At 34.9% G+C, this 23,879-nt stretch overlaps 4 protein-coding genes across 4 annotated transcripts; 2 read left to right on the forward strand and 2 right to left on the reverse strand.

The window, feature by feature from the left end:
- Positions 1-4,568: 4,568 nt before the first annotated feature.
- Positions 4,569-6,611, forward strand: LOC133695865 (protein VAPYRIN-like). The gene is made up of 2 exons (XM_062117832.1): positions 4,569-5,702; positions 6,077-6,611. The coding sequence occupies exons 1-2, from the start codon at positions 4,578-4,580 to the stop codon at positions 6,539-6,541; spliced, it is 1,590 nt and encodes a 529-aa protein (XP_061973816.1). The 5' UTR covers positions 4,569-4,577; the 3' UTR covers positions 6,542-6,611.
- A 1,905-nt stretch (positions 6,612-8,516) lies between these two features.
- LOC133697645 (peptide-N4-(N-acetyl-beta-glucosaminyl)asparagine amidase A-like) lies at positions 8,517-10,519 on the forward strand. Its single transcript, XM_062120353.1, has one exon. The coding sequence runs from the start codon at positions 8,593-8,595 to the stop codon at positions 10,387-10,389; it is 1,797 nt and encodes a 598-aa protein (XP_061976337.1). The 5' UTR covers positions 8,517-8,592; the 3' UTR covers positions 10,390-10,519.
- A 1,367-nt stretch (positions 10,520-11,886) lies between these two features.
- Positions 11,887-16,408, reverse strand: LOC133697514 (probable methyltransferase PMT23). Its single transcript, XM_062120127.1, has 8 exons — positions 15,461-16,408; positions 14,836-14,985; positions 14,383-14,653; positions 14,145-14,255; positions 13,724-13,895; positions 13,300-13,554; positions 12,645-12,839; positions 11,887-12,450 (listed from the first exon to the last, which is right to left on the reverse strand). The coding sequence occupies exons 1-8, from the start codon at positions 16,010-16,012 to the stop codon at positions 12,264-12,266; spliced, it is 1,893 nt and encodes a 630-aa protein (XP_061976111.1). The 5' UTR covers positions 16,013-16,408; the 3' UTR covers positions 11,887-12,263.
- A 4,050-nt stretch (positions 16,409-20,458) lies between these two features.
- On the reverse strand, positions 20,459-23,877 carry LOC133697942 (eukaryotic translation initiation factor 2 subunit alpha homolog). The gene is made up of 7 exons (XM_062120779.1): positions 23,273-23,877; positions 22,515-22,571; positions 22,350-22,436; positions 22,133-22,279; positions 21,893-21,997; positions 20,996-21,094; positions 20,459-20,812 (listed from the first exon to the last, which is right to left on the reverse strand). The coding sequence occupies exons 1-7, from the start codon at positions 23,654-23,656 to the stop codon at positions 20,660-20,662; spliced, it is 1,032 nt and encodes a 343-aa protein (XP_061976763.1). The 5' UTR covers positions 23,657-23,877; the 3' UTR covers positions 20,459-20,659.
- Between the last annotated feature and the right edge of the window lie 2 nt (positions 23,878-23,879).

The raw sequence follows: 23,879 nt of genomic DNA on the forward strand, positions 1-23,879 counted from the left end.
TTGTGTTTGGACAACTTTATTAAATAAATTGACAGGTTTTGAAATGAAAGGGAAGTGCTAGCTCGGACATTGAAACTGAAATGATGTTTGTGTAAGGAGAAAGGATCCAATGAGGTCCGTTTCTTTAACCAAAGCCCACGTCAGAGTCTATTTATTTCAACCAGCTTTATCCAAATTACGAACGAGATAAACAAGGATAGTCTTTGACCTGAAATAACGATCTTGTTAACGTTTTAGATAAATTAAGATTTCAAACAAACCTGGAATTAATTCGGGTTTTTCGGATTCGGGTTGGTTTTTAAAATTTGAGAATCAGGGGCACCACGGACAAATCAAAAGAACATACAGCCGCTCAACCATCTAGGTGGTGGCTTAGTGGTAAGAGCTTGAGACTAAGGAGTTTGCTCCCTCTTAGGTCTCAGGTTCAAACCCTATGACTGCTCATATGATGGCCACTGGAGGCTTACATGGTCGTTAACTTCAGGGCCCGTGGGATTAGTCGAGGTGCGCGCAAGCTGGCCCGGACACCCACGATAATCAAAAAAAAAAAAAAAAAAAAAAAAAAAACATACAGCCGCTCGTTGTTTCTGTGGAGACAGCCCCTGCGTCTCCATCTTTTGCTTATCTCGTGCAAATCCCTGATCAGTCCGCGAATTTCTCTCTTAATAGCAAGGAATCAAGATAAGTGTTTGTCATGGATTATCCAAATTCCTCTTGGAATTAGTTTAATCAATCCAAACTCCACTTGACCCAAGAAAAAAGAAAAAAAAAAAAAAACTTTCCCTCATTCGCAGTCTCCACGCCTCAAAAGACCATGTTTTTCAATTCACAAATCTTTTCGAAAAAATTCTTTTTATCCAAATGTTTCTCTGCTAGATGCCAGCCATGTTTCACTAGTTGAGAGTTAAAACCTCCTGAAGTAAAGTTCGTGCTAAAACACCTGCCGTTTATGGTTGTAGTTTAGCCTCTTGTATAGTTGTAACTTTTTCAAGGCTTTTGTGTGTCGAATCAACGCCTACACATCTTATTCTTGCAAACATACCTCATTTTCATCTGGGTTTCGTATGTTTTTTTGTTCTTGTTACCTCTCTGTATCTCTTACTTGTTTTAATAAGAGGTATATAAAATAATACAACACCGGATTCATGAATTATTTTATGGTACAGTATCAAGTAATTCGATTAGAAATATGCCACTATAATAAACGATCACGAACAAAACAGAAAATAAGAGAATGGAAATGAGTGTAATTTCAATTTGAGAAGTGAAATTACCGAGAACGTTTTCAGCATATATCCCATTCCCAAACAAATTCGGGTTTTATCCAGAACCTGAAAAAATCCTGGGTACAAAACCCGAATACTTATTCGGATTGATTTCGACTGCCTTGACTCGAATTGCTCAAACCCAAAACTAATATTCGAATGATCACTCATACTCCCACGTCATGATCGCAGAGGAGGACCTCACCAAACCTTTTCAGTATTTAAGAATAGAAAAGAAAAATACAAAAAGATAAAAATAAATGTATTTTTAAAACAATTTTAAAAAATAAAAATGTTACTTCCATATTGTTAAAAATTAATATAAATTATATATTGAGAAATTATTTATCAATTTAAGTTATTGAATTAAAACAATTATTTAATATAATATCTAAGTTTTGATGGTTAAACAGCTATTTCAAACACATATTTATACAGAAATTAAAGTGGACGGGGCAGAATTCATGAGTAAACAATTTCGTTGGCATTGCTTCTCCTTATTGCAGGAGTCCTTGTTTTCAATTTGTATTTCAAGCCACGGATATGGACATAAAACTGCTTCCCTGTTCTTATCTGGGCTCACAAAACAAAATATTGTTAAACTTTCAATCCATCAGCATATAGATAAATCAGCATGAAGCGAACAATAGACAAGCTTTGAAGATTCATCCATAGTTACATGTCTCGTTGGAACGACGACCTCTAATCAGGCTTTGCTCGTGCTTGCAGACTCACAACTTCAAGGATTAAAGATCCGGATCCAATTCAATATTCATTCTTAAGATTTTTCATTTTAGTTTTTAAGTTTATTTGAATTATATTTTGATCCCGAGAAGAGGGGTGAAAATTGAAGAGAGAGAAAGCAAGACAAAGAAGGTGGTAATTATAGCACTGTCGGCTACATTTTAAGAGGGAAGGGATGTTTAAAGGTCGCTTCAACGAGTACAGTTGACTGGCGTCTATAAAAAAAAACTCGTCCATGATAAGAAAAGAAATGAATATAGAAATCAAGATCCATTTCCATTTCAATTCCTTCATTTTGTTTTTAAACTATTTAAAATGGATTAAAATAGGTTTTAAAGTTGAAAGTGATTTATAAAACATTGCAGAGATGAAATTAAAATCTTTTTGGATGACAGCTGTGAAAATAATGTTTTAGAAAGTTGTGGATAGAAATTCTTGATCCCATAATTAAAAAAAGACAAAAAACGATGAGTCATTCTCATTGAATGAGGCATCGTTATTTAAAAAAAAAAAACAAAAATTAAATATTTAGGGTTTTTAGACTTTGATGAGACCTGTTGTGTGTTTCGCAATGCAATTCAAAATGTTTTAAAATAATTTAAAATTTATTTAGTTTTTTTTATTTTAAATTAATATTTTTTAAAATATTTTCATATCATTTTAATATATTAATATTAAAAATAATTTTAAAAAAATAAAAAAATTATTTTAATATATTTTAAAATAAAAAATATTTTAAAAAATAACCATTACTAAGCTTTTAACAAGAAGGCATTGAGCTGATTTCTTTTTTCTTCTGATATTTGGTTTTTAGTTATTCTTTTAGATTCTTGATTGTTGCAATTTTTGTAGGATTTTGCAATTAATTTTGCCGGGTTTTTTTCTTCCTGCAAGATTATAATATTGTTTTTTATGTGTTGGCAATTCACAATTTTAACATGCTATTTTTTACACAACTCAGTACACACACACTGAAGAGTGTCAAAGACATGTAATAAAATTACAGGTAAATTGAGATCTCAGGACAATAATGATTTTTGTATTGTTAGAACTTAAAAAATCTATGATGCGTGATCTTTTTATTTAATTAATAGAGCATTGAAATTTAAATATACACTAAATTTAATTTTAAAAAACATTTTATCAGCTTCAAATTATAAATTTACTTTGATTTCTTAATAATAATTTTTATTATTATTTGTCGATTCAATATGCACAGTTTGAAATTTAATTATTTTGTTCGTATTGAAAATCACACGTGGTGATTTAAAATAAATTGTTTTTAATGTACAATTCACATGCTTTATGTGCACATGTCAATATCTGACAAAATTATTTTTGATTTACTTTAATTTTAAATCAATTTATTTTTTTTTTAAAAAAAAACAAATTTCTTAGTGCCCTCGAACTAGCAAGATATATAATTAATGTTTCGGTATGTATTGTATTAATTAGCCGTAAAAACACTATTTGAGAAAAACTTTACCGAATTGTCTCGCCGAATAGATAAAAGCACAGAGATGGCTAGTTACTCAGATTTCAGAGTAATTTTATGAGAAAGACGAGGCAAATTCTGATTTTTACGTTCTTGGGCCTTAGCCTGGTTGTTAAGCTAGCAAGGCCCATTCTAGAAATGCCTGTTCTTGTTGAAACCGGGTTCCCTAGCATTCTAGCATTCCAATCCTCTTGCGTAAGCAACATAATTAACAAAATAAATCGCTAAATTCTATCATCAGATTGGTTTTAATCAATCGAGGTGGGGGCTAAAGTGGGACCTTTCTCCAGGAGCAGGGTGCCCTTATAACGTTTTGGGTTATTTTTTTTGCACATGAGTGTTTTGTCCTGGCACGTAAATTAATCATGCATTGACAATTTAATAAAATTAAATACTTGCTATACAACAATTAGAAGCCTTTAAATCCAAAAAATACAGTTCATGCATAATAATAAATACTAATTTGCAAATTAATCACCAACTTCTAGTCTACTGTAGTGAAAAAAATTCCAAATATTTATTAGGCACCGTTGAAAGATTGGATTTTAAAATATTGGATAAATGAGCTCTGTATATCTTACCTTTCATGCTAAATAATTCAGAGTTCACCTGATTTGGTTTTTTAATTATAATTTTTTATTTTAAATTGTAACTCAAAAATTATTTTTATAAATAAATTATAACAACAATAAATTAAAATAATTTTAAATCATAAATATTTTGGTCAAAATAACCCGAATCTATTTTTTTACAGAGTGTATTATAATTAAGTTTAAAGTAAAAGAATTTAAACTTTTGATCAAAGTAAAATTTCGATATAATTCTGTAACCAGCTTTTAAATTAATTTGAAAGTTATTTTTAACCAAACATACATAGGGTTTTTCTCTGAATCAAAGTTAAAAACAATTTAAATCAATTTATAAAAATTATACCAAACATAGAGTTATTCAATGCGATCTTGTTTTTTTCTATCTTATGTTTTTAGCAATTCTCTTAATGCTATTACAGACACTGGATTAATGATGAGTACAAATCATACTGGATAAGCCTTCTTCTCCTTCTTCTTCTTCTAATGAAATTCGTATTTTTAACAAAGCGCCAAACAAGTCACAAGACAAGAACCCCACATATTCACGGGTTGATCACAAGAAACCACAAACCTCACTGCCGCCCATTACCAAGAAGACATCACTCCTCTTTCGTATTACGTACACCTACAATGGAGAGATTAGTAGAATTATCAGACACAGAGGTGCGCATAGACTTCTTGCTGTATTCCAAATGCCGAGCCACAGTACGTTTGAGGTCACTTTGTGCCACAGCCCCAGTAGCTTTCAAAATCCAAACTTCATCTCCGCATAAGTTTCTTGTTAATCCACCAACTGGACTCATTTCTCCTCTGTCTTTCGCTACCTTCCAAATCGTCCTCAGACCTCAAAATCAACTCCCACCCACTTTCCCACGCTCTCCGTCTGACCGTTTTCTAATCAAAACGGCTCCGTTTGCCTCCAACTCGCCGTGCTCAACTCACCCCGACTCACTAGCCTCCTGGTTCTCCTCTCTCCCTCTCGACTCAACTCAGGACTTCAAGCTCAAGGTTGCCTTTGTTGGACCCTTTCTTCTACGCCACGCTGTCAGCTGTGGAGATGCCGACTCAGTCAAGAATATATTGAAGAGGCAAAAGACAATTCTGTCTGAATTGACCCAGAGAGATGCTGAGTCGTTGCTCCGAGTTGCGACCGAGTTGGACAACTCGGAGGTTGTGGTGAATTTACTGCTTGAAGGCGGGTTGAAGATTGACGCATGTGTGACAGCTGGTGGGGTGGGGTCTTATCAGGTGGATCCCAGGTGGGAATCCAAGGGATGGAGTGATTTACACGTGGCAGCGGCTCTTGATCGGGTGGATGATGTTTTGGATTTGTTGAAAGGATCGGGGCCGTTGGATTTCAGAGATAAGGAGGGAAGGACACCGTTGCATTTGGCTTCTAGTAGGGGAAATATCAAGTGTGCCAAATTGTTGGTGGCATCGGGTGCTGATAAGGATGCTAAGAGTAAGGATGGTAGGACAGCGTTGTATAGAGCAGCGGCTAATGGTGACCGTAGGATGGTTGAGATGTTAATTGATGTTGGCGCGGACCCCACCATTCCAGATGATCGTGGCCGTTCAGCAATGGACGCTGCTCGTGACAAGGGCCATGTAAGTTGATAAAGAACTTGCGCGTCCAATTTTAGCCTTTTGTTTATTACTGATTATTAGCTACGAAGCTTAAATTAAAAGGTAGATATTTTTTATTTATTTAAAAAAAGGAGATATTCTGAGATAACATTATTATTCGTTGCATGCTGCTGGATATATTGGAAGTAAAATCATGAAAAATAACAAAGACAGAAACTCGAATTTTTTTTAGCAAGTGACGTTACGGATTCAAAAAACAATTACCTATCTTACATGGCATTGGTTTGAGAAAGCATACTGTGATTTTACTGTGAAAACATTCAGCCCTCACATTTTGGTATCCATCTAGTTGAATTTTTCATGCTCCTGAACTGGAACAATGTATAACAATGCAGGAGGAGGTTGTGGGGGTTTTACAATGTGGAGAGCTAGCACTAATGGCCGCAAGACGTGGTGAATTAGAGAGCCTTGAATCATTACTGAGAAGGGGTGCAAGCTTGAAATATCGCGATCAATATGGTTTCACAGCCTTGCACGCAGCAGCTGTGAAGGGACACACGGACATAGTGTCGATGCTTGTTGAATTTGGAGTGGATTTAGAATGCCAGGACAATGAAGGTCATGCCCCGTTGCATTTGGCAGTGGAGGGCGGTCACATAGAAACGGTGGAGGTGTTGATCAACAGGGGAGCCAATGTTAATGCGAGGAGCAATCGAGGTGCCACCCCTCTCTACATGGCTAAAGCCATCGGTTATGATGATATTTCACACTTTCTGATAAATAGAGGAGCCTCCTCTTCTCCCCCTCTCTCTCTCCCTTCCTCGTCGTTTCTCATGTTGCAACCAATAAACCAGTCTTAAATCACTTTTTTTTTTTTTGTAATTTTGACTGAACATTGACAAGTGTTAAGAGCAACATGTTACAGTCTCATCCTCAACTCGATAATTTGATCTCTCCCATGAGAAAGCAGGGGTCACGAATGCATTGCAAGCAAATTATATATTGTCCCGCACAACACCCACCAGTCTGTTGCGGAACTCTTTGTTGTTTCTCAGAAACACCAAGCTTTGGTACTAAAGCCCACCAAGTTTCTATTAGCGATATTTCCTCCACAAACATTTCTCAAAACCCTTCTGTCACGTAACTTCTACAGTTCCAGCATTAGATCAGCGATATTTTCTTTAAAAGCAGGGTCGGATTTGTCGTTTGTGGACAATCGGGCAAGATTGTTGTTATGGTTGATCCTGCCGTTGCGGGTCTCTAGCGTCTGATCTGGGCAGTCGATGGGCTTGACTGTTGAGGGTTTGATGCGGGAGCCGAAGTTAATTTTGGGAATGGGTAGATTAGTTGTAGGAACAACCAAAAACCTGGCTCCGAGAAAGGGATTAAAAAAAAAAGGAATCAAATCATAAAAAACTAACTATAATGTCAAAAATTATAAATAAATAGTAAAATCCTAATAAGAATCAAACTTAGATTTGAAGTATACTGATTAATAAAAACCCAACAAAATAATATAAATGAAATTCTAATAATAAAATTTAATAACTTAGATTTTAACGTCTTAACCCTGTATAAAGGTTGGTTTTAGGCTGCAAAGACTTAGTCTAGTATATGTAAACTAACTCAAGATGCCTTATATTTTTTTTTAAAAAAAAAAAGAGAAGAGATTAAGCTTTTTTCCATCATTAAAAATCCATGGGCACGAATTGTGTGTCAAGTTTGTTGTTCCATCACGACAATATTTATACATGTCGCTATCTTTGGAGACAACATTTGTAATCAAGTGAAGAAGATGTTTGATTATATAGTAACGATTATTTTACAAAATATTTTTTGCTTAGAAATACTTTGAAATAGTAACAGACAAAATAGATTGATCAAGCAAAAAAATAATTTGAAGCAAAATAAAATATAAAAATTTAATTTAAAAAAAATATTTTTAAAATACAAAAGCAAATAGACTCAAAATCACGATAAGCAAAATCAAAAATTTCAAAAATCCTATGGTGATAGTCCACCTTCCTATTATAGATTGAACAAGCAAGATGATGAATCTAGTTTGAATGCATAAAAAATCACTAAAAAGGGAAAAGACAATATGCTTTCCTACTGTTATAGGAGAAGGAAATTTCCTAGCTTTCCATACATGTACATGGCGTCCATTTAGAGTTTTTATGTCATAATTCTTATGTACCTCGCATATAGAAACACACTCTCCTTTCCTTCAACTGGATCTTTACAGTTTACATCACTGGCCTCGCATCTACTCTCCTTTCCTTCAACTCATTTCCACTACATTAAAGATTTCTCCAGATATATATATATCTATATCTAACCTTTAATCAATCTACCAAGTGGATCTTTTTTGCCGACGACCTAGGGTGAATGTTTGAAGCGTCAGATTGGTTGGTGTTTATTTTAGAGTATAATTGGTTTTCAATGACGATATTTTGCTTACAATCCCAGTCGCTGCCATGTTTTTCTATATCCTTTCTCGGAGTCGGCTTTTTCCAGTGACGAGTTCTTATATCCGTGACAAAAGAAACAAGATAAACTTTTGGTGAAATTGACAAAAGGGAAACATGGAGATTTCTGTGAGACAGAAGTGATCATTGAACGAGTTATTATCCAAGGAAAAAGAAAGAGAAAGAGAAAGAATTGAGTGGACTTGATCTTCTATGTATTATGAAGTTAGGTGGTATAACGAGGAACAACAAAGGAGGGTCCCTACCTCGTGTCCTTTGGTTTCAGCAAGCGACAAGTTTACTGAACAAAAAAATAAAAATAAAATCGAGGGCAGTAATTTCAAGATCTTTTTTAAGTCAACAGAGACTGGCTTCACATCACATAACTAACCATCTCTCTCCTCAGTCCTCGTCGCCACCCAAAATAGAAGGAAACCTAAAAAATGCACCCCTCTCCCACTTTGTTTCTCCTCCTCGTCGTGGCCGCGTCCCTTCCCCTCGCTCGCTCTACTTCACCAGATCACTTTTTCAAGCCATCCTCGCCACCTCGCTCACCATCGCTCTCACCCGAACCCGAACCCGAACCCGAACCTAAAGAATACTTCGAACTCACCCATCCTCTACCGGGCGATCGTTTGACCCCATCATGCGTGCTCCAAACCATCAACCATTCATTTGCCAATACAATCAACAAACCTCCTTTCTCCACCCCATACTACCCACCACTCGACTGCCCCCCTCCTTGGTCCCACGTTACCCTCGAATTCCACGTCAAATCCAAAGGTGACCAATACGATCGCGTCTCCGCCTTATGGCTCGGTGGCTCCGAGCTCCTCCGCACCAGCACCGCTGAACCCGAAGAACACGGTATCTTCTGGAATGTTCGGAAAGACATCACCAAGTACTCCTCTCTCCTCGTACAAAACTACCTCAACTTCACTCTCATGCTCGAAAACATCGTTAACGATATCTACACCGGCGTTTACCATGTTAATGTCACTCTCTACTTCTACAAAGATAACGCAGTCAAGGTTCCTTTGACCGGTATAAATCAAAATCTGATTGCCCCAGTTTTACAATCACCCTTGTTTGGAGACAAGAGCATGTATGATCCACCAGCTGATTTGATAATTCCGATTTCAGCATCCGATAGCACAAAGGGTTATTGGTTTATAATAGAGAGTGAATTGGATGTTAAATTTGAGAAGGTTAGATTTCCGTTGAATACACGGAAAGTCGTTTTGGAATTATATGTGTCGTTTCATGGGAATGACGAGTTTTGGTATTCGAATCCGTCGAATTCTTACATTAGAATGAATAATCTGAGCACTCCGCGGGGTAATGGCGCGTTTAGGGAGGTCTTTGTTACAATTGATGGGAAATTAGTGGGATCAGAAATGCCATTTCCGGTTATCTTTACCGGAGGGATTAATCCTTTGTTTTGGGAACCGGTTGTAGCGATCGGTGCTTTTAATTTACCTTCGTATGATTTTGATTTGACGCCCTTTTTAGGGATGCTTTTAGACGGGAAAGATCATGTTTTTGGTATTGGAGTTACGGATGGGATTGAGTATTGGCTTGTTGATGCTAATTTGCACGTTTGGTTGGACACAGCTTCCACGGTTGTTGAAGCTAAGAATGTTGTGAATATTAATCCTGCGTCGGAAATAAGTCGTAGGGAAGGGTTTCAATCACTTGATGGATCGTTTGAGATTAAGGCAGAGAAGTTTACACGATTGGAGGGGTGGGTTAAGTCGAGTTCAGGGAATTTGACTACTAGAATTACGCAGGAGGTTAGGCTTAGGAGCTCGATAAGGTTCAGAGAGAATGGATCTTATAAGGCTGTTAAACAGAGTATCAAGGTGAGAAGAGAAGCGAAAGTGTTGAATGATGTGGGTGGATTGGTTAGTCGTGTTATTGTTAGGACAAAGTATCCTCTCAAAGTGATTACTGTGACTCTTCCTGGACTGAAGAACGATACTTATATTCTTGTTACTAATGTTACCCATGAAGTGAATGAGAGGATAAGAATTGGGAAGTTGTCGAGCCATGTTAATAACAAACAGGTTTCTAATGGTTGGATGGAGGTTAAGGATCATTCTGTTCTTTCAGGTGAAGTTATGACTAATCAAACTTACGTTTGCAGGGATGAGTTTGGTTGCTATGTCAGGACTGTTGCAGCATTGAACGGAACACTCATCAAAGACGATTCTGCCAATGTCTGTCCATCTGTTAAGTAATGTAATTTGACTCTGTTGATTCTAATGTTTGTTTCACTTGTTTTGAAATTCAAAATAATCTTTCATTTCTGCAGTTGTACATGTCCGTCTGTTCGTTAATAGAAATTTCTGATCTCAATTTCATTGCAAAGTTTCAGTTCAAAACAATCTTGTTTCTCTTTGAGTGTTCCTGGATGTGTGATTCTGAACATACAGTGCTGACTGGTAGCTTTTGAAACCTCTGCTGCCTATAAAGCGCTCTCCAATTTTAGAGCTATAATATTGCTGCAAACACTAGATTAGCTATTATGCTTTGTCACTCTCTGTGATTTCTGTGACTTCATTTCAGAGATGATTTTGTGGATTTCCAAGTGTCTTGGTCTTACTTTACAACTTAAAGACGATATTCCGGTTTTTACGCTCTGATTATTGTACAGGGATACCTTAGGTGGTTTCCTGTTAGAATTGTTATATTCACCAGTAAGATTAAACAAATAAACTAGGAAAGAAGGTGCTGGTTGTGAAATAATGTAAAAATTGTTTATGTACGAGTATAACTGAAGTTGTCGTCTTTAGAGATTAGAGATTAGAAGTGAGATGATTGTGTAGATGGGAGATGTGATCCAATGAACTAATCTGCTTGGAAATCAATCAGCAATGAAAGCAATAAATTAACTAATTTGCTTCATAATTTAATTTAGTTAATCTGCCTTTTGAAGATTCCCACTCAGCGATGAAAAGGGATGTCCTACTTGCCTGAGATTTGGAAAAAAAACTGGACAGAAAAAAATATTAAGAAAGATAGGGGAAAACCATCTACTGACTACTTTGATAATGCCAAGAGACGGGCATCCATATATGAAGTTTCATTGAACTTGCGCCTGTTGTCAGGATTCCAGAGCTACAGGAACTCAACTCAATTATAAAGAATGTGATACAGGCTTGCATGTGGCGTACATTAAGCTGTGTCAACAAGAAGCCAGTGCCAAATTGATGCAGATTGATAGTTTGCTTTGGTTTGCTTCTGATTTTCAGTACGATCTGATTGAGTTCGCTCTCCAAGAAGCTTTAAAGTGTGGTTTTCTAGTTCTCACTTTGTTGTGTTAAAAGTGGGTAGATTAGCTGCCGACGAATGCTAAATCTATGGTAATGCCCGCCAAGTAAATATTAGACATGGATTGTAGAGGAGTTAGAGAAAAGAAAAAAGTTCAGTTTGTTAAATCTTTCTTGAAGCTTGTCATCTTCTATGATGGCTAACCGCCAGGATTCGGTTTTGAGTATGTGTACGCATCTGAAACAGAACAGCTACGTTCCCTGTGAAGCATAACCACAGGGATGCTGGGATGGCGGCGCGAGACAAATAGCGCGCGCATATTCATATCCCTGCTAACAGATTTTATTGTGGCTTGGCGACGCTTCATTGCATGGCCATGCATCGTTATGTGGTTCGGGGACAAAACAAAAATTAGGCGTCAATAGCAAAATGACTGCCAATACATGCTAACTAACAAGTTTGAAGAAAATAATAAAAAGCAGCTGCTATATTCAAACAAACTGGATACAGGCGTCTGTCTGTTGATATCAGCACTGTAGCAACTTCAAACGACTAAGAGATCGTGTACGTTTTTATACAATTAAACTTTTACACAGTGGCAGGATAACCACACAATTTTCAGTAATTGAATCAACCGCTCTGATCTCTTTTTGTTCATATAAGATGCGCTATAAAGATTTACACCACCAAAAGAGGGGCGATCTTCTGGTTGCAGTAATCAAACAGCTCTCAAGAATATTTTCATCAAAATTCTTTAATAGCTCGATAACAAGACCATGTATTTTTTTAATCCCAATTGATATCACATGTTGAATCACGAACTCTGCCCACTATTTCACCATTATTTGGGACGCCAAAACCCTTTGTTACCAACGAGAAACTGTCCTTGATAGAGGCTCGTTGACCACTGCATCGAACGCAGTACTGAATTTAGCTTGTTAATCATCTCCATTGTGTCTTGAACCAAAATATATCCACCAGGTCGCAAGATGCGATCCATCTCCACAGCTACATCTATAATATCACATCTGAAAAATTGCAGAGTAAATTCAACACAGCAGCCACAAAGAGAGTAATCCTAGAAGTTCATTGACAACATGGTTGCCAAAGCACCGATTTGTCTCATATTTCGCTCATTTTTTTTATGCAACATCCAAACCAGAAAACAACCATAAATCAGAGTATAATGAGCAAGCTTTAAAAACAAGAAATGATACAGCACCTTTGAGTTAGATTTCTGAAGAGAAAGCTGGCGTGCAATAGATCATACGTTCTCGGATAGGTATTCAAAGACTCACACCAGTCATGATAGATTCCAATCAGCCCTCTGTCAAAAATAATGGGCAGAGTATCTTCCATGTGTGTGGGGACAACATTCATCACCCAGTAAGGAAGGTCAATGAGGGCTGCTGCAAATCTGTAAGAACAAAAATCTCAATAGCACAGCAAGCTACAATTGCAGGGTGTGATCAAGCAGTCATGCAATTAAGTAGTCCAAGAAAAATGTTACCACAACTCATTGGGCAATAGTGCATTTTTTTTCCTTTCCAAATTAAGTGTGGGAGTGCACATGAGCACGTGTATATTTGATTAAATAACATTCAAGTGTTTGCTGTCTTGATTTGCTTTTTTAAAGGTAGAAACTCTAGACTTATGGAAATGGGAAAAGAAGTTGAGAAAGAGAGATGGATCCAAATTAGATAACGACATTAAAATCTACTAGCAAATTTAACATCCATAGCCTAGACACTGCTCTATGTGGACAACTAAAGAGAGAAACTAAAGAAAAGGAGAGACCTAAGATAACAGCCGAACAATAAAACCTAACAAATAATACAAATCAGTCCCAAGTGCTTTGTAAAGTTTAAAAATCTTACCCTCCATAGCCAGCATTCATATCCATTATATTCCGCACACTCGACCAGTTTATAGCAGGGCCATCCAGATAAACATCAGATACAAGAGATGCCCAATGTTTGGTGTCCTCGATGAACATCTCTTCAGCATCTGACAGGGTTGTCAGGCTTGGTGGCTTACTGCTAATTCTATCAGGCCATTGTGTTGGCCAGCCAACCAGGTTACCCATGCTATCAACTGGAAGTCTAGGAAGACATCCACTGAGAGGTACATACCTATCAGACCGAAAAAAATTTTTGAAAAAAATGAAAGAAGAAAAGTCATAAGGGGCAAAAATTACTTTTTCTTACACACACAACAACTAGACAGACCAAAAGCCAGTTGGCTAAACAAAACATAAACATCACAATTTCCTGTAGGAGATGATATTTTCACAAAGAATACCATGGAGCATTCTTCTCATCCTGCTGCTCACAAAGAGGAGGATTGCTTTCTTGGCGTTTTTCATAGCAGGAAGATGAGACAGGCTTCTGATATATTACAAGTCCGATTCCTGATGAATCAACAGTCTTGGCCACAACCTTCCAGCATATAGATTTTGTCAAAGCTACCATAGCTGAACCAGACATGCAAGATAAACTTCCAATTTAGATCAACTTAAAATAGTCATTATTAATTCCACGGCTGATTCTGATGATTTTGCAATAAAATGGATATAAATACGCAACATGAAGGAGATTGTTGCCCTCTATCGAGTCACGAGGAGGGAGATAATTAGTGTATAGAGAAAAAATGGATTTAAAGAGGATGTGGTTGGGGGGGGAAAGAGTAAGAAATACAAGCACAGAGACAACTATCAGCTTACAATTCCAAACATTGCGATCTCTGTCATCATCACGATATACTGGAGTAGCAGACCACACAAAGAAACCCCCAGGTCTGAGAATTCTGTTGAGTTCCATTAGTGGTTTCCCTCCTGAAATTTAATGAACAGCATCACAAATACGTCAACTCCCAGCTAGGCTGATAAAGAGGAGAGAACAATTCAAAAGATTATTCATAAGAGACAAGAAGTTCAAACTTAATACATATAACACTAATACCATCTGCATCCCAATGAACCCTGCATCGAGCACAATGAATCAGATCAAAAGCATTATCTGGAAATGTCAACTTTTGTGTGCCAATGACAGAAAGAGTAGCAGGAATTCCCCGCTCCAGAGCAAACTGAATCTGAGCTTCATGTTCATCCTTTGGGGCAAATGACATGGTAATAACATCTTTGTCCAGCAAATAGCCACCAAAGCTGGCAACGCCACAACCAACATCTAAAATTACCCTAGTGTGCCTCCCCCACTCAATACTTGGCAAAGTCTGCACATTACAAGAATCATAGAATCATCCACCAATTACTCACCCAAACACACAAATTACAATCCATATCAATATCCAATGACACATTGGCGATTGCCTTTCCCAGGCATAACTAATGAGTAGCCTGTCACAAACCAACCATATTTAAGAAATAAGAATAAAATTAAGTCAATTCATCCCACCTTTTCAATGAAATTGATGTAGTTAGTAACCCCATCCTTGAATTGGGTACCACCACCAGGGAAAACAAGAAAATCCCCCTTCTTAATCACCCAATGTTGATCCTTCTTGTATTCGACAAGCTTAGGGTGTGGAACGTTATCATACCAAATCTGGAAAACAGAAAAAAGGGGAAAATAACTAAATTGGATTATCCAAACAAAATATAATGTAGAATTCATTTTGGCTTACTTGTTAAGTAAACCCTTGAATCAAAAATGAAAAAAACAAGGAACGCCCATTTAACACACGCACAAAACCCATATATGGGCATCCAATCTATAAATGGTAGTAGCATTTTACACCCTTCTCTTCATTCATTCATTCGTTCGTTCATTATTACTATTATTATTATTTTCTTCTTTTTTTTTGGATAATTAACTTCAATCCCATTCCACCATAATACATCCTTAGGGAAAAAAAATATCAAATCTCATCCCTCACCCCTAAAACAATACAAAAAATTTGGGTAGCTCACTTAAAATTAAGCTTCCAGATTTTGCCCAACAACTAAAACCTGAAATAAAAAGGAAGAAAACTAACTAAAACCAAAATCTTACCAAAAAGAATTAATCAAAATAATCTCACCATGTCCCTGCTTTTCGGCCACGGAACTGGCACTTTATAACCATTAGGAAGAGGCACCAAACACCTTGGACTTGGTTGCGGGCAATGCCTCTCTCTATGCTCCATATGCCTTCTTGATTTCAGCTCTTTTATAGCTTGGGAATTGTCCAAACACGGTATATAATCCACTGCCGCCGGTCCTTTACACGCCACCCATTTTATCTTCAAATCAACTATTAGTAAATTATTATGATCATTATTATCAATATTAGTAATAGTAGTATTATTTTTTTCATAATCTTTTGATGAATTGGAATCATTACTATCATCGCTCTTGGTATTATCGTTGGCATCATCGACTTTTTGGGTGGTGTCAGGTGAGATGGTGGCGTTTTGAGAAGGTTTTGAGGTAGTGGGGTTAGATTTTTGGAGATCTCCGAGAGAGAATGTGAGAGATTGAAGATTGGTTGAGTATAAGAAGAAGATAGTGGCGGAAACGAGTAAGATAGCAAGAGCGAAGATGAAAGGGTATTTTCTTTCTTTAACCAGATTTTGAACAGATATCATCGCCATATGCTTTCTTTTTGTGGGCTTTTGGGAGAGAAAGGGTTTAAGCAACTAGCAAGGATCGAGATCCAGAGATTTTGTGTCGGAGACAGAGAGAAGATGGCATTCAATCAAGATCACCTTACGAGGAGCAAGGTTACAAAAGGGTTAAAGGGGCTAAAAGTTCCTCTAACGATTCTGGGGCAATCGCTGACCTTTTTACAAAAGGAGAAAAGAAAACCCGCCCCAAGTATGAAATGATGGCAGACACTTGCTCGAACCTGGTTTTAAAGGCAAGTGATCTATGGTGGAATTATAAACCATCAATGGCCAAAAAAATCATCCTCGTATAACCAATAGATCCACCCCTCTAGCGAGAACTGCAGCAACACAAAGACAATAGTTACATGTAATTTGTTTCTATTGATCAGTTACCTGGTCATTTTCAATTATGTGCTAAAAGGCATTTTCAAGAGTTACTTTTAGTAAATAAACTTTGTAAGAGAAAATTTCCAAGGTCTGCCCTTTATAATATTTTATATTCGTAGTTTCTTGGATTACAATTTGTGTATATGGTTTAATCGAATAAAATAAAAAGTTGTGTATGTTATCGTATATAATACAAATACACAAATGACAAATTCATCACTCAAAATTGATTGATACGCGATTTCTTCTCTCTAGTGCCATGATTTTCGTCTAATTTATTAATAAAAAAGGTGTAGCCTACCCATTAAAAAAAAAAAAAAAAGATAAAGAAAGCTAAACACACATGCCTTGCCTTTCATGGCCATGCCCATGCATGCCTGAGAATTTTTTTCGGGCTAGGAGTACGGGCAAAAAAAGAGAGAAAGCCTTCACGCATGCCTTGCCTTTCAAGCCCATGCATGCATGGGGTTCTCTTTTGGACCAGGAGTGGGGTTTGTCCTCCCATACACTAACATTCTTGGTTTTTTTAAAAAAAACAAATAATAACCCTGAACTTTTAAATTAGATATAATTAATTATATATTAATCTAATATGAAAAAAATAAAAAATTTCGTATTAATATTCTTGGTTTTTTAAAAAAAAATAATAACCCTGAACTTTTAAATTAGATATAATTAATTATATATTAATCTAATATGAAAAAAATAAAACATTTCGTATTAATATTCAATAAAAATAGGATGTCTATTTGTTAATTTTTATCATATAATTTTTTATATTTAATTTTATTAATTTTATATTTATTAAAAAAATGCTTAAAAATAATTTATTAATGATTTTTTATTTTTTATTTAAAATTACTTTCACGATCATGACATGTTTTTATTTGAAAAAATAATATTTTTAATAAAAAATATTTTTTCATAAAAAATACATAAATAAGGAAAGGGAATTTTTTAAAATATATATGTGTGTGTGTGAAGAGATAGTTTTCACTACATTTTTCCTACTGGATTTTAACCGTTAATTTATTTTTTATGAATATTTATTTTAATTATCATATATAATTAAATAAAAATAGATTTCGAAAACTTTCACGTGACAGCATGCGTATTGGACAAAGAAAAAACTGAATTTAAATGTTTCTTAGTTGTAATTCTTTTGTCAATGTCCACGCCCATGCGAGATAAAAGGTCTGAAATCTTTTACTACAAAAGACTTTAATTTACACTTATATTTTTTGTTTTTCTTATGAATTTTGTTCTTATACATTTCTTTTTATGGATACCTTTCTATTTGTGATATATGTTAGAAATCAATGGATTGATTAACAAGATCATTCCATGAAAAAAATGAAAAAAAGATTTATTTGTAAATTAAAAAAAAACTGAATTAAAGAATCCAACGTAATGAAAATTTATCATAACATTGAAAAAGAAGAAGAAGTTAGAATCTAGATAAAAATATCCCTCTTTGTTAAATATTTGATATTAATTTAGGAAATACCACTAATGAAAACTTTGTTATCAATAAAACCATGATCGAGAAATTTAGCCTTTTAATATTAACTAAGTGTTTGAGATAATTTTATTTTATTAAAAAATAAGAACAAATACGAATTTGTTTCTTTTTTAGAGATAGATATGGGTTAGCTAGTTTCGAGTTTTTTTTATCCGTGTTTTTTGTTATTACATTATACTTTTTTAATTCCTCTTTCTCCTTCTTAATGTGTAATATTTTAAAAAAATATTTATAATTAAACTCTGATATTTCAATAATTTCATGTTAAATTTACATTGATATAGGTTTTTTAATTTGATTTTTTTCATGTTTATACATGTGTTTTTAGCTAATATATTTTGTTCAAATTTAAGATCCATACCTACGAAATTTTATTCTTTTAAATGTATCAAACTAGTATTAAAATGTATTTTAAAAATTATAAAAAAGGATTTAGCTTAATTAATATACAAGTTGGTAGAGGAAAAATAAAGTATATTCCATAACTAAGTTACTTGGAACCAGGAGAGAAGAAACACTCTACATTTTCAAGACGAACTAATTATATATAGTTAGTCATTTCAGTACAAACTTTTATACGGTCCTTTCACATGGTTGTGAATACCCGTTCTGGTTTCTATATGAAATTAACATTTTCACTTTCGTTTAAAAACAGTTCAGAGACATTATTGGCTGAAAATATTTTTGAAATTAGAAACATTCGTACGTGCTTTTTAAAAAAAAATCTCACTTTTTATTGTAGGTTTTTTAAGCAATAAGAACAATGAATCAATTAATATTAACAATTCTTTTTTATTTATCAGGTTATATATATTTTTTTAATTTATTTTATCAATCATAAATAATATATTTTCATTTGTTGATTTAAAAAAAAATCATAATACCTAAAAACACACATGTAATGCTGATACCTTCTTAGAAATTAAATTAAAATCTTATCCATAATGCGGGTTACAAGCTAGTACTAATTAAAATTAAAAATGAAAACTATTTTCCTGGGAAAGCATGTTTTCCATTTTTCCCATTTCTAGATAACCGGAGAAGTTTAGAATGTTGTTTCATGTATGTTTGTTAGTGGAAAGTGGTTTTCAAGAATTATTTTTAAAAATTTTATGTGTTAGTTTGTTATTAGAAAAATTTATAAATAGAAAATATTTTTTAGTTAAAAAAAATTTTAACTTGGTTTTCAGGAAAGTAATTTTTTTTTTTTAGTTCCTTTTATTTTAAGTGGAAAACACTTTATGGAAGTTGTGAAAAATTTAAAAATATCATATTATTTGCTGATTATATCAAATTTAGTCCTCAAACTTTTCATTACTATATATATTTTGTTTTAAATATTTATTTTTCAATTTCATCCTTTAGAATTTATTTTTTATATTAACTTTGGTCCTCATTTTTATAATTGTTATTTGTTTTTCTCTTATCATTTTTTAATTGAAATATTTTATCTATCAAATTTAATCATTGTTATTTTGATTGTTACTTATTGTATTTAAAATAATTTATGAAATGTTAATTATTATTATTTTAATTTCTTCATCTTTCAAATTTTTTAATTTTTAGATTTGATCTCTATTATTTTGATTACTATTTATTTTATTTGAGATAATTTATAAGATTATTTTTTTTTTCAATTTCATTCTCATTCAACTTTTTAATTTGTAAGATTTGTTATTTATTATTTCAATAAACTTAAAAAAATAAAAAATTAATAAATTATTTTCCAGCTCATTTTTCATGACATAACCAAACACTAGAAAGTGTTTTCCAACTTATTTTTCATTACACTACCAAACATCAAAAAATAATACATGTTTCAGGAATTCACTTTTTTTTTAAAAAAATACTTTCTATCAAACAAATAAAGTGAAATATCCCACTTACGAAAACAAGCACTTGTCTTTTTGAAAATCTATATATGGTAAACACATTTGCTTTAAAGAGTGTTGGCGTTGCATTTGTTTTTATTTTTAGATATTTTTTTAAAGAGTTTTTATTTGAAAAATATTAATTTAATATTTTTTTAATATTTTTTAATGATTTGAATAAGCTGGTATTAAAAATAAATAAAAAATCTAAATAAAATTCATTTCAATTTAATTTAATGGGAAACTATTTTAAGAAACACCATCCATCTTCAAAGATGGATTTCAAAAAACACACGGGCAAAGGCTTGGGTTTTAAATAAAAGAAAAAAGAAAAAAGAAAAAACAAACAAGAACACCCATTTAACACGCACAAAACCAGCCTTCCAATCTATAAATGACAGTCGTATTTTACACCCTTCTCTACCTTCATCATTATTATTTTTTCTAAGATCATCCCCGCTAATTCTGCTAGCCAAGTTTTTCACTTAAATGGAAGATTACGAGAAAAAGAATGGCGGAGCTTGTGAGACCATCAACATTGTTCAGAATATGCAGCTTAAACAAAAACATTTATATATATATATATATATATATATATATATATATAGGCCCCGATCCAAGTGCCATTCGTGTGTAACAGAGCAAAAGATATAACACCCGAGAAAGACGACAGAGAATAGCAAATTGTTCAGCAGTTAAATAAACAGGCAGTTATGTATCCTCACCTAAAATCTGCTCAATGATTGAGTAAATTGGTTAAAAGAACTCATCAATACAATTCCCCCAAAACCTTGTCCAAAAAATTGGGGAAATGATTTTCCAAACAAAAAGTAGCAGTTTCCGCTGCCTTTTTCACTCCATTATACCTACTGCGTTCTCCACATCAGCATCTCCCAACCCCGTATCTTCTTCTTCTTCACTATCTTCATCGCCACTGATCTCTTCATTGGCATTCCGCAACTTAAGCATGTGCTCGGTAAGCAATTTATCATCTCGTTCGCTCACCTAAACCACAATATACCAAGTCAGAGAAGCCCAGAATGGAAAGCAAGTTATAAATGAAGTAAATAAATTGTCCAAAAAGAAGCCCTTATGGGCTGACACCAAAAATTCTGAGATGAATTCCAGCTTCATCAAGTGTTCAAAACAAATAAAAACCCTTGAGCAGATGAAAAAATTGACACATACTGCTCTCGGTGGCTCCTTCACAACAAGTTTCCCTTTCTGCGCCTCTATTGCTTCAGTGCATGCAGCAATTGCTTGGGTGAGAATTGATATTCCTTGATCCTGCACGGGCCAGTAGAAATCAGAGTATTTCATCAGCACCATACAAATACACAATAATGACAGTATCCCATAATTGTCTCCAAGTCATTTAAAAAAAAAAAAGTTGACAGGGCCTTCAATTCTAGATTGATAACAAATCATAGGAATCAGAATGCTGGTGTGTAAAACAGCTAATCATCAACAAGCCCATTTAACATTCTGGCCCCAACAAAAAGTTCAGTAAACAGTTCAATTCAAATCAAGCGACAGTACAAGATAAAAATACTAGAAGGTCAGAGTTCTTTTTTCTTTTTCTTTTTTTCCCAGCAGGCTGATTTACCATGCCAATGACAACTCGCTATCTTGAACAAATCACAACATAGGCAATTTCAAAATCTGAAAATGAACTGCCTTGAACTTTATGAGGCTGGCTAATCACCCCCTACCAGGCAATTAAAAAGAAAGGGGAAATGGGCGAGGGGCGCAAGTATTGCTGTCACCCCAAGAGCAGGGGAGTTTGAGTACATATTTACATCCTCCATCATGTGTTAGCACATCATTGTATAATTGATTAGATCTCAGACTGCAATTCTATGTTGAATAAAGCATCAAAGAACATATAAGCAAAGAGATTCAGCATTTAGACATGAGCATTACTACAATTAGCATTCTCTCTATGCATGACACTAGCAGTCACTTGGGAGTTAGGACTTGTACATGGAATTTCACAACAGCCTACATAATAAAAAAAATAATTAAATCTATAATCATGCAAGGCTCTCTATTTCATCCCAAGATAAATCTCAGAATAAGGCTAACCTTGTCTAGGGTTTGTGTGGTGAGAACATAAAGTGGAGGGGCAACCAGTTTAATTTTCACAGGGCAGTCTGCATTTCCAGCGGCCTCAGCTTTCCGCATTGCATCCTGCAAAGTCAAAAGGTAGCTTTTGTAATATAGAATAGCATCATGAAACTAGAAATTCTACCCACAGTAAACATGGTCAAGTGCACGAACACTGTTCACAGGAAAAGAAGGCAAAGCTAAGAACGTGAATTGGACCTTAATGTGGAGAACACCATCAAACTGGAAACATTTCATCTCAATATCAGCCCTTATCTTCAGTGGCTGTGGGGTCATTCTTCTCCTGATATTCCTAATCAAAGCTTCTTTGATTTCCTCTGACACAGCAGGCACTACCTTGGTTACCTGCACTTTGAATGAAATCTCTGTAATCAACAGAAAGAATGTGTCAAAGACTTCACCAAACAATGGTTACCTCCTGTCCATCAGGGCCAGTTTCTTTGACTTCACGAGTGAGGGGATCCAAAACTGAATCAGGGTCATTCACCATGATTTTGAATGCCTGCATGTCAATTCCTTGAGAAGTGCATAACATGTCTAAAAGGAAAAATCTCCAAAATGAAGAGCTCCAAATTCTCACCTCAAAAGCATGTCCGTATTTCCTGTACAGAGGCCAGCCAATATTGACATACAGTTCCTGCAATATGTACTGGTTTTAGTTTGGCAAACGCTATTTGAAAGCATTCATATTCTTGAACATGACAACACTGTTATCTCAGGCCATGACGAACTCAAAGGAACTCTGGAAAAGAGGCATGTTAATGAACAATAACAAGACATTACAGGAGCATCTGAATAGGATATGCTCAAATCAAACTGAGAGCTTCAAATGCTTTTACATGTCCACAGCCATGATACTAATGGTTCAATTATGTTCAACCACCAATAAATTTCCCTCATGTAATATCAACCAGAAGCAACCTTGCACTACAGCCAATGTGGAAACACATTTGCTGCTTTCTTAAAAAGTAACACATCAAAACACTTCGTGGTCTTCAGACAATAAAACACAACCAGAAACAAGAAACCATCATACAAAGACATAATAAAACCCCATTCAATTTCTTTACACAATACAGAATTATTATATGAAAAAAAGGCACAAATATAGCATAACAATCCCTTAATTTCAATAAACAGAAACTCTAACAATTCAAATTTCAAAAAATTAACCTCCAATTACATCGGGAAAAAAACCAAATCCGGACAGATACCGAACGTTATATACATAAGAGCGCATTATACTAACTGACTGCCTAGAATTTCACTCAACTGAACTCAAAATAACACAAAAGGCCACACAATTAACCACCAAAACCCTAAAACTAAAAAAAATACCTCCAAATCAATACCCAGAGTTTCAGCGACATGTCTCATGATAGAGTGAACAAGCTTGCTCTTATTATACCTCTCTTCGCAAGTCTGAATATCCTCCTCACTGACCCTTCTCTTACTCAAATCAATATACCCCTTCTCTTTATCAACACGCAAGACCATGACAGGCTCGATGCGGCCAACCTTAATCAAGCTACTAACACTCCGAATCCGACGGCGAGAAAGCTCCGAGAATAAGATCATACCCTCGATGTTGTTGTACTCGAGTAAAGACACATAGGCACCCATGTCGGCGATGTTTTTCACTTGAATCATAACTGCCATGTCCACCTCTGGGTATCGCGATTCGTACATGCGACACTCCAGATTTGGTGAGTGCGTCGCCATGATTGCTTTATTGGTCGAATTGGGGATTTTGTGTGTGTGGAGATTTTTCTTGCAGTCTCTGTCCCTGCGTGAGTGATTGGCGAAAGAGAAGATGGCGTTAGGGTTTTGAGCAGGGGTAGCAGCTGAAGACGGTATTTTCAGGGATAAACAGCGGTTTTTATGTAATTTACTACTCGGATATTTTGCTTGCGTTTTTTCCCCCCCCGAATTGATTGCTAATTTT

The sequence above is a fragment of the Populus nigra genome, chromosome 6 (assembly GCF_951802175.1).
Source record: "Populus nigra chromosome 6, ddPopNigr1.1, whole genome shotgun sequence".
Classification (NCBI taxonomy): domain Eukaryota; kingdom Viridiplantae; phylum Streptophyta; class Magnoliopsida; order Malpighiales; family Salicaceae; genus Populus; species Populus nigra.